Below are 11,301 nucleotides of genomic sequence, written 5' to 3' on the forward strand. Positions count from 1 at the left end.
CCTGCTGATTGAGAGAGAAAGTGAATTGAGCACTCTTATCTTCCTGGAGGTAGATATGTCTGTCAAAACCCAAACTCTGCCCCTCCTCACCGATTTATGCAGATAACTAATTTCTCATCTGGATAAAAAGCTCTAATGTAGATTAAAAGCTCCCATGTGCGTGCTGCTGGTAACATTTGTTTTTAACCTAAGCAGGTCAAAACTGATTAGAAAGTTTTCTCTATCCTTCTGATTTATCTGCTTTTAAATGTCAGTCTCAGGGAAGCAGACAACCAGCTCTGGGTTAAGGGGATCCATGAGTTAAAGGCTCCTAGAAAAGAGGGTTAGGGGTGCATGAAAGAGGAAACAAGGGTTTTCCCAGGGCCACAGCTAGATCATGCTGCTGCACCTCCAATGCACAGTGACATGCCCTCAGCACACGCTCATTGAGATGATGAGTGAATGAATTAATAAATGAATGAATGGAGAAAACAAGCACAGAAATAGGGAATTCAAGAAAAGGCAAATGTTCACCTAGCTGGGCAAGATGGCCATTCAAGTCCCGTAACACTTAGATCTCATGAGAAAAATAGGTAGCCATTTCGCAGAGTGAGAAATTGAGCCTCGAGAGGTCGGGAGACTTGCTGCGAGCCAAATGCAGGAACTGGGCAGAGCACAGACCACCCAGCTACAGGCTTAAATCTATTCATCATGAGGCCTCTTAACTGGGCTTGAGATATTCATAGCCAATCATTTCTCTAGGTTGGACCAGGTACATTTCCTCTCGTGAGCCCAGGAATGGAATCACAGCTACCCCTGGTAGGGGTAAGTCATGGACTCCTGCCCAAGAGATGGGAGAGTAGGTGTTCTGGGGAAGTGCCTTGGGTCTCATCCCAGAGCAGCAGAGTCTGTGCTCTGTTAGCTCACTGCAGTGAGTCTCTGGTCCTGATTTTCACAACATGGTGTGCACCCCATTATGACCAGCCCTCCTCAGTCAGAGAAGTGGGGCAACATCAGCCTTACCTGCCATGTTTGGGGCTGAGCCAATGCATGATACTGGTACATGGTACTAGCATTGAATTGACTTCTGCTGTTCTGCTTGAAGCACAGCTGATGGCTGGTAAAATGACACAGAAAACCAAAACTGAGGCTGAGAGAACAGGGAGGGAGACAGACATATGGAAAAAGAGAATATTCCTTGAGAAAGAGTGGAAAAGAGACAGGAAAAGGTAAAGAAGAGCAGAGATAAATATGGGGAAAGAAAGAATAAGACTGAAGAATAAAACAACATGTGGGTGCAGTTGTGCATGCATGTCCATGCTTGGGCATGTGTGGTGCATGTGCATGCCTGTACTGGTGCACACATGTAAACCAGGTGTAGAGGGTATATGTGTGAGCTGAGAATGTTCACAAACACACCCCTGAGCTGAGTATAAGCATCAATCATATGGCCACCACCACAGATTTGGGCATTCATCATGTAAGCACTGCCGGCAAGGTAACAAAGCTTGTTGGAATCTCTGGAAATCTTGAGGGTTGCAGCTAAGGTGACAAAGTGCTTAGCCTTTTCTGCTCCTATGAGTTCCCATAGACTCTGGCAACCCACTGGTCAGTGTCTGTGAGCCACAGGCAGGCTGATGTGGTGCAGGCCCTTTCCAAATTTGCTTGCAGTGAGGTGATGAGGGCAGTCTTGGACATCTAAACGTACCTCAATGCACAAGTGCTGTCTGACATGTGTCTTGTATTCTTTTCCATGTTAACCTCTTGAGAAATTTTTACAGATTGAGAGGATGAAACCAATGAAGTCAGTTTTCTAGTCCCTTGTGGCCATAAATTCACAGAAAAACAAAATATCCTTTTTAGAAAGCCATATCAGGAGAAGACTACTGTGGAAGGTAGGTTGTGTTAGAGGTTCTGAGAGGAAGAAGACATAACAGCATAGGGGGCCTGGGTAACTGAGAAGAGAGGATTTGGGACTCTTGGGGCAGTAAGTGGGGGTTAGGCCCTCTGTCCTCTTCCACTTGCTTCAGGGGCAAGGGCAGTAGATGTGAGCACTTGGGCTTCAGAAACCAGACAGAGCCTGAGGCAACTCCCAGGAGGCCAAGTAGCTCCACTCTAGGAACCTCTACAACTGGGGCTCACAATCGACCACAAGGCTTGCCCCTGCCCTCCTGTTCCTTGGGCAGGGGTTGCAGGAAGGAACAGAACATTCGCTGTGGGTAAACAGAAAATGGCAAAGGCAAGAATGAGTGCATGGTCATGTGTCCCTATTATTTAACAAACACCATGAAAAGGAAAACCAATACATCCAATGGAAAGCAACATTTAAATAGCTAGAATTAACTGAGCAAACAGAATAAGACTTTAGAATAAGTATAATTAATATTCACAGAGAGATGTGAGTGAATAGGAAGCCAGAAAAAAAAAATTTACAAACCTTGAAGGTATCCAGATTGGAAAGAAAGAAGTAAACTATTTCTGTTTGCAAAGACATGATCTAATATGTAGAAATCCTAAAGAATACACACACACACATACACACACAACTATTACAGCTAATAAATTTAGCAAGGTTGCAGGGTACGAGATCAATATACAAAAATCAGTTGTGTTTCAATATACCAGCAATAAACAATATGAAAATACAATTAAGGAAACCATTCTGTATTAGTTTTCTAGAGCTGCCATATAACAACATGCCACAAACTGGATGGCTTGAATAGAAATGTACTGTTTCACAATTTTGGAGGCTAGAAGTTCAAAATAAAGGTGTTAGCAAGGTTGGTTTCTTCTGAGGGCTGTGAGGACAGAATCTATTCCAGGCCTCTCTCCTAGCTTCTGGTAGTTCCCTTGCTTGTGGCAACATAAGTCCATCCTCATACAGCATTCTCACTGTGCGCATGATTGTGTCCAAATTTCTCCTTCTTCTAAGGACTTAAGTCATGGATTAGGGCCCAAACTGATATCTTCATTTTAAATTGATTATGTTAGTAAATACCCTAACTCCAAATAAGGTCACATTCTGGGGTACTGGAGGTTAGGGCTTTACCATATGTATTTGGGGGAGATACAATTCAACCCATAACAAATTCCATTTATAATAACATCAAAAATAATAAATTATATGAATAAATTTAACAAAGTAATTATAAGACATATACTGATAACTGTAAACATTGGAAGAAATTAAAGAAAACTTAATTAAATGGAAAGACATCCTGCGTTCATGCTTGGAAGACAATATTGTTAAGATGGCAATATTCCTCAAATTGATCTACAGATTCAAAATAGTCTTTATCAAAATCCCAGATGAATTCTTTGAAGAAATTGACAAGCTGATCCCAAAAGTAATATAAAATTCAAGAAACCCAGAATAGCTAAAAGTCTTTTTTATTTTCATTTTTCTTTCTCTTTATTAGCTGATTTAAAGCTAAAACAATCTTTGAAAAAAAAAAAGGAACTAAGTTGGAAAACTCATATTTCCTTATTTCAAAACTTACTTACTATGTAGCTACATTAATTAAGACATTTGCATAAGGATAGATATATCGATTTATGGAATAGACTTCAAAATCCAAAAGTAAACCCTCATATTTATGACCAATTGATTTTGGAAAGATTGCTAAAATAACTTAATGAAGAAAAAAAATCTTTTCAACAAATGGTTTCAGGACAACTGAATATTATAATACAAGAGAATTGAGTTGTACTCCCAACCTCACACCATATATAAAAATTAACTGAAAATAGATTTAAAACTTAAATGTAAGAGCTCAAACTATAGAACTCTTAGAAGAAAACATGTGTAAATAAATCATCATAACTTTGGATTAAACAATGGTTTCTTAGATATGAGGCCTAAAGCACAAGCAACCAAAGATAAAATAGATAAGTTGAACTTTTATCAAAATTTAAAACTTTTAAGATCTGAAAGGAAACATGGCAGAGTGAGAGACATTCTCATATCTCTCCCTATGAAACAACAATAAGCCGAACATCTAAAACTCAACAAAAAACACCCAAACTGCACACCACCACGTCTGAGTGTGGAATCTGCACATAAAAGCTACCACAGGTCAGAACCCCAGGTGTCGAGCAGTGGACTAGGAGAAATAAAGAAGCTGCCTCTTGCACCCCCAGAGCTCCCTTTAGGAGGGGGGAGAGGAGAGAAGGAACAGCAAGTTCCCTGAACAGCCCTGCCTGGGAGAGTTTGTGAGTTCCACATAGCCAGCGGCAGGGCCCAGTCATCAGGGCAGAAAGCAGAGAAGACGACGGCAGAGAAACAACAGTTGATTTTTACCAGTTGCTCAATATTGCTAGCTATTAGGGGAATGCAAATCAAGACCACAATGAGGTACTATCTCATACCTGTTAGAATAGCTATAATCGATAGGGCAAGTAATAACAAATGCTGGAGAGGATACACTGCTGGTTGGACTGCAAATTGGTACAGCCACTATGGAAAACAGTATGGAGGTTCCTTACAAAACTAAGAGTAGATCTACCATACGATCCAGCAATCCCTCTACTGGGTATTTACCTCAAAGACTTGAAAACCCATATCCAAAAAGATATTTGCACACTGATGTTCATAGCAGCATTATTCATGGTGGCCAGGACATGGAAGCAACTGAAGTGTCCTACAATAGATGATTGGCTAAAGTAGCTGTGGTACATATATACAATGGAATATTACTCAGCCATAAGAAGAGATGAAATACTGTCATTTGCGACAACGTGGATGGACCTCAAGATAATCACACTAAGCGAAATAAGCCAGACAGAAAAAGTTGAAAAACCACATGATATCACTTATATGTGAGATAGAAACCTAAAATCAACAAATGAGCAGGACAAACAAACAGAGACTCATGAACATGGACTATAGACTAGTGGTTACCAGAGGATAGAGGATGGGGGAGGAGGGAGAAGGTAGACAAGGTAAAGGGGTCAAATATAGGGGATAGGAGGAAGGTGAAGTGGGTAAGGGAGATCAAATCTATGGTAGCTGAAGGAAATTAGGCTCTGGGTGGTAATCACACAATAGAATATATAGATGTCAAATTATAAAGTACACCTGAAAATTATATAATTGTATTAACCAATGTTACCCCAATAAACTTTAAAAAGTTGTAAATCATATATCTGATAAAAGACTCATAACCAGAATATATAAAAATCTCTTACAACTCAGCAAATAATAATAAAACCCAAACAACATAATTTTATAATGGGCAAATGATTTGATGAGATACTTCACCAAAGAATATATAGAGGAAGATGTCAGAAGCATGGAGAAGTGAGGAATATCCCCAGATCTCTTCCCTTGAAATAACAAACTGAACATCTATAACTCAACAAATAACACTCAACCTGCACACAAATATGTCTGAGAGATCTGCACATCACAGCATCCAAAGTTGGGCAAATCTACCAATCAATCCCACCTCCACCCAGGCAGACTGACTTGAAAGGATTCAGGGGCACAAGGAATCTGACCCAAGAGGCTTGGAAACCACCTACTGGAAATTAAAAGAAAAATCCTTTCTTATCAACCTCCTAAAGAGAGATTACTTTACAACAAAATTTTTCTTAAAAAAAATTAAATAAAAAAAAAATAACAGTACTCCCATAAATGCCCAGGTGGAAAAATAGTCCATCAAACGAAATGAACAACCAAGAGTGACAGGAAAGCTCAGAAAGTGAAAAAATCTCCAGAAAATAAGCTCAAAGACATAGAAATATGCAATTTAAATAACAGAGAATTCAGGATTGCACTTCTGAAAAAATTCAATGAGATGCAAGAAAATTCTGACCAATTCTAGGAAATTAGAAACAAAATAAATGAACAAAATGAATATCTTACCAAGGAAATTCAAACCATAAAAAAATAACCAAATAGAACTGGAGATGAAGAACACATTAAAAGAGATGAAGAATGAAATAATAAGCTTAGGAAACAGAGCTGACCATTTGGAGGAAAGAATTAGTGATATCAAAGATGGAAATCTAGAAATGACCCAGAAGGAAGAGAGAGATTTGAGAATGAAGACTAATGAAAGAACTCTACAAGAACTATCTGACACCATCAGAAAAAGCAACATAAGAATAATGGGTATACCAGAGGAGAAGAGAGGAATAAGGGAACAGAAAGCATATTCAAATAGTTGATGAGAATTTCCCAAACCTGTGGAAAGAACTGGATCTTCAAAATCAAGAAGCAAACAGAATACCCAATTATTGCAACCCAAAAAGGTCTTCTCCAAAACACATTACATTAAAATTGTCAAAAATTAATGACGAAGAAAGAATTCTCAAGGCAGCCAGGGAAAAAAATGACAGTTACTTATAAAGGAACACCCATTAGACTATCATCGGACTTCTCAGCACAAACTTTAAAAGCAAGGAAGGAGTAGAACAAGATATTCAAACTATAAAAAGAAATTATAAGCCAAGAATAATATATCCAGCAAAGTTTTCCTTAAAATATTAAAGAGAAATAAAGACCTTTCCAGACATACAAAAGCTGAGGGAATTCTCTGCCACAAAGCCTGCATTATAGGAAATAGTGAAGAAAGTCATTCTATCTGAAATAAAAGGACAAAAAACATTAACTATGAGTAAGATGACTAACAGGCAGACAGAAGCAGGAAAGTGCAACCCTTATTATGAACAGAGTATTATAAACTTAAATATCACATAATGGTTAAAAGCTGCCCCCTCCAAAACAAAACAAAACAAAAAACCCGCTATAAAAAGAGAAGATAGCAGCTTATATATAACTACCCTATACATAAACTTAATGGGAACCACACTCCATGAATCCAGAACTGAGACACATAGCATAAAACATGATGGAACAAAGGGAAAGTCTACAAAACACTACCAAATTAAAATAATAGATAGAAACACAAGGACAAAGAAACATCGAACTACCAGGAAAAAAAAGATAAAATGGTTTTAGGAAAATCTCATATTTCAATGATCACCCTTAATGTAAATAGACTGATCACCAATAAAAAAGCACAGAGTAGTAGATTGGATCAAAACACAAAACCCAACCACAATGCTGCCTTCAAGAGACACATCTCAGCTGCAAGGGCAAATATAGATTTAAAGTGAAAGGATAGAAAACAACAATTCAGGCAAATGGCATCCAGAGAAAAGCAGGTATAACCATACTTATATCTGACAAAATAGACTTCAAGATAAAAAAGGATAAAGAGAGACAATGATGGACACTTCATAATGATAAAGGGAAACATCCAGCAAGAAGATCTAACACTTATCAATATTTATGCTCCCAACCAGAGAGCACCAAAATATATAAAACTACTAACAGAACTAAAGGGAGAGACTGACAAAAACATAATTTAGTAAGGGACCTAAATACTCCACTGTCAGCTATGGATAGATCATCCAAACAGAAAATCAATAAGGAAATATTATCCTTAAATGACACATTAGACCAACTGGACGTAATCAACATTTACACAGCCCTTTATCCCAAGACAGCAGCTTATACATTCGTCTCTAATGCACATGGAACATTCTCAAGGATAGACCATTTGTTGAGACACAAAACTAGGTTTAACAAATTTAAGAAGATTGAAATCAGATCAATCATATTTTCTGACCATAATGCTTTGAAACTGGAGATCAACTGTAAAAAGAAAGCAGAAGAGCCACAAATATATAAAGATTAAACAGCATGTTACTGAAGAATGACTGGGTCAGAGAAGTTATAAAAAGAAATCAAGAGATAGACAGACACAAATAAAAATGAAAGTACAACATATCAAAAGTGGTAATAAGAGGGAAGTTCATATTATTACAGGCCTATCTCAAGAAACAAGAATGAGCCCAACTAAACAACCTAACATTAAATCTTTAAAAACTAGGAAAAGAGGAACAAATGGAGCCCAAAGTCAGCAGAAGGAAAGGAACAATCAAAATCAGAGCAGAATTAAATGAAATTGAGAACAAAAAGACAATAGAAAAAATTAATGCAACAAAGAGCTGGTTCTTTGAGAAGATCAATAAAATTGAGAAACCCCTGGCTAGACTCACTAAAGAAAAAAAATAAAGGACACCAAAAAACAAAAGTATTGCTCTTAGTAATATTTTTTGGATCTGTCTCCTCAAGCAAGGGAAACAAACAAAAAAATAAATGAATGGGACTACATCAAACTAAAAAGTTTTTGCACAGTGAAAAATATCATCACCAAAACAAAAAGGCAGCCTACTGAAAGGTAGAAGATATTTGCCAATGGTACATCAGATAAGGGTTTATTGTTCAAAATATTTAAAGAACTCATAGAACTCAATAAGGAAACAAACAACTCAATTAAAAAATGGGAAGAGGACCTGAACAGACACTTCTCTCAAGAAGACATACAAATGGCCAACAGACTTAGGAAAAGATGTTCAACCTCACTAGCTATTAGGGAAATGCAAATCAAAACTACAATGAGATACCATCTCACACCTATTAGAATGGCTATTATCAACAGAACAAGTAATAACAAGTGTTGGGGAGGCTGTAGGCAAAAAGGAAACCTCATACACTGCTTTTGGGAATGTAAATTGGTACAATCACTATGGAAAACAGTAGGAGTTTCCTCAAAAAACTAAGAATTGAATTATCATGTGATCCAGCAATCCCTCTTTTGGCTATTTATCCAACAAAACCTGAAAATATTTAACCACAAAGATATATGCACCCTGATGTTCATAGCAGCATAATCCATGGTGGCCAGGACACAGAAGCAACCAAAGTGTCCTACGATAGCTAATTGGATAAAGAAAGTGTGGTACATAAATATAATGGAATATTACTCAGCCATAAGGAAAGATGAAATACTGCCATTTGAGACAACATGGGTGGATACTGAGATAATCATGTCAAGTGAAATAAGTTAGACAGAAAAAGCTGAAAACCATATGATTTCACTCATATATGAAATATAAAACTGAGAGTAACAAACAAATATGACAAACTAACAGAGTCTCATGGACACAGTCTGTGGATTACTGGTTACCAAAGGGTAGGGGTATGGAGGGAGGCAGATAAGGGTAAAGGGGGTCAAATATTTGGTGATGGCAGGGAATCTAATTTTGGGAGGCGAAAACACAATGCAGTATATATATACAACTTACTGTTGAATTGCACACTTGAAACTTATTTTATTTTATTGATGTCCCCCCGATGATTTTTAATATAAAAAAAAGAATATATAGGAATGATTAATAAGCAAATGAAAAGATGTTCAACATCATTACTCATTTAAGGATCTGCAAATTAAAAACACATTGAGATATCATTTCCCAACCACTAGGTGGCTATAATAAAAAAGACAGACCATACGAACAGCTGGTGAGAATGTGGAGGAACTGGAATGCTCATACTTTGCTGATAAAATATAAATGATGCAACTACTTTGAAAAAAATCTTTGGCAGCTTTTTATAAGAGTAGCATAAATTCATCATATGATCCCAGCATTTCAAATCCTAGGTGTCTACCCAAGAGAAATGAAAACCTATTTCATGCAGAGATGTGCACTCAAGTGTTATAACAGCATTATTTATAATAGCCAAAAAGTACAAATAACCCAAATGTCCATCAGCTGATGAATTGGTAAACAAAATGTGATATATCCATACAAAGAAATAATATATGACAACAAAAGTAATGAAGTATTGATACGTGCTACAACATAGGAGAACCTTGAAAACATTATGCTAAATAAAGAAACCAAAAGCAAAATTGGTAAGCCTCGTTTTGTATGAAGTTTCCAGAAAAGGTAAATTTATAGACAGAACATAGATTAGTGTTTTTCTAACACTGGAAGTAGGAATAAGGATTTACTAAATATGGTCACAAAGGATTTTTGGGGTGATGGAAATGTTCAGAACTGGATTGTGCTAATGGTTATACAACTCTGTAAATCTATTAAAAAAAATCATTGAATTGTACACACAAAAGATTGAACTTTATAGTACAAAAATTGTAACTTAATAAGTCTCTTATTCACACACACACACACACACACACACACACACACACACACACACCCCTAGTAATATTTCAGTAAAATTTCAGACTTCTAAGAATAAAGAGAGATATCTAACATTTCTAGAAGTTTAAAATAAAAAAGGGATTTCATCCAAAGGAACAGGAAAGAAATGTACATAAAGCTTCTCCTTTTTCTTACCGATATGCAATCTATGTGAAATAGTACCTTCAAAATCCCGAGTTGGACATGATTCCATAGTGTAGCGGTTAGCACGTGTGCTTTACATGCAGAAGGTCCTGGGTTCATGCCCCAGTGGAGCCACAGTCCATGGTCTATGGCCATGCCACCCTAAACAAGCCGATGTCTGATCTCTGAAGCTAAGCAGGGTCGGGCCTGGTTAGTACTTGGATGGGAGACCACATAGGGAGACCAGGTGCTGTAGGCATAAGAAAAAAAGAATCCCAAGTGAGAATAATGTTAAATATAGATATTTGTTTACAGAGAAATATTTATTTAAAGAATAAATTTTTAAAGTTTTCAGACATACAAATACTTATAACTTTTAGTACCCATAAACTTGAGAAAGAATAATGAAAAAATATATTCTAGTGGAATGCAAAATAGATACAGAATAAAAAAAGGAATACAAGAATCTATGGTGAAAAGAAAACCATGTTAACTCGAAATAAGTTCAGATGACACTAAATATATAAAATTCTGGAAAAGAATGCTAGCTCATAATTGCACAGGAAATGATGGAAGGGGCAGAGGTAAAGAATGTTGTGCTGTGATAGAGGGCAAGATGGCATAGAGTATAGAAGTTTTGTACATCTCCTCTTGTGACCACACCAGAAATGTGACAAAACACAGAACAAACAACAAGCAGAGTCACCTGGGGTCTGGATGAACAAAGGCACTACAACTAGGGAGAGAAATAAGAAATAACCCTGCAGTGGTAGGAGGTAGCGGAGATCTGAGGTTGCCCAGTCCCACGCGGCTGAGCAAGACAGAGGCTGCGGTGGCTGCAGCCAGCAGGTGCAGAAGTTTCTCCTCAAGGAGCTGTGACCACGGCTGAACTTTAGTAGTGATAGACACATTTGCTCTAAGCTCCAGCGCCAGGTTGGGGGTGGGGGTACCAGGGACATACAAGGGACACAGTTGTCAGGCTTCAGGGCAAAGGCCAGAGGTGAGGCTTTCTCCCAGGCAAAAGTGCTGGCAGCATCCATTGTTCCTCTGTTGAGCCCTTCCCACTCCCAGCGTGTGGTCATAGGCACCGCCATAGCTGAAATGTCATCAAACTGGATA

The 11,301-nt window shown here is 37.6% G+C and overlaps 1 protein-coding gene across 7 annotated transcripts in view; it reads right to left on the reverse strand.

Annotated features, from left to right (window-relative positions):
* The window catches only part of RASGEF1A (RasGEF domain family member 1A), a 111,043-nt gene extending 100,682 nt beyond the window's left edge, over nucleotides 1–10,361 (reverse strand). For 4 of the 7 annotated variants that reach the window (XM_025044331.1, XM_015586614.2, XM_015586613.2 and 1 more), the window contains exon 1: nucleotides 10,195–10,361. In XM_025044331.1, coding sequence (XP_024900099.1) covers nucleotides 10,195–10,338 — 144 coding nt within the window. In that variant the 5' untranslated portion in view covers nucleotides 10,339–10,361. The remainder of the gene's footprint in view (nucleotides 1–10,194) is intronic. The other 3 variants (XM_015586615.2, XM_025044332.1, XM_015586617.2) reach the window with 3 other exon arrangements.
* Between the last annotated feature and the right edge of the window lie 940 nt (nucleotides 10,362–11,301).

The sequence above is a fragment of the Pteropus alecto genome, unplaced genomic scaffold (genome assembly GCF_000325575.1).
Source record: "Pteropus alecto unplaced genomic scaffold, ASM32557v1 scaffold333, whole genome shotgun sequence".
Classification (NCBI taxonomy): Eukaryota; Metazoa; Chordata; class Mammalia; order Chiroptera; family Pteropodidae; genus Pteropus; species Pteropus alecto.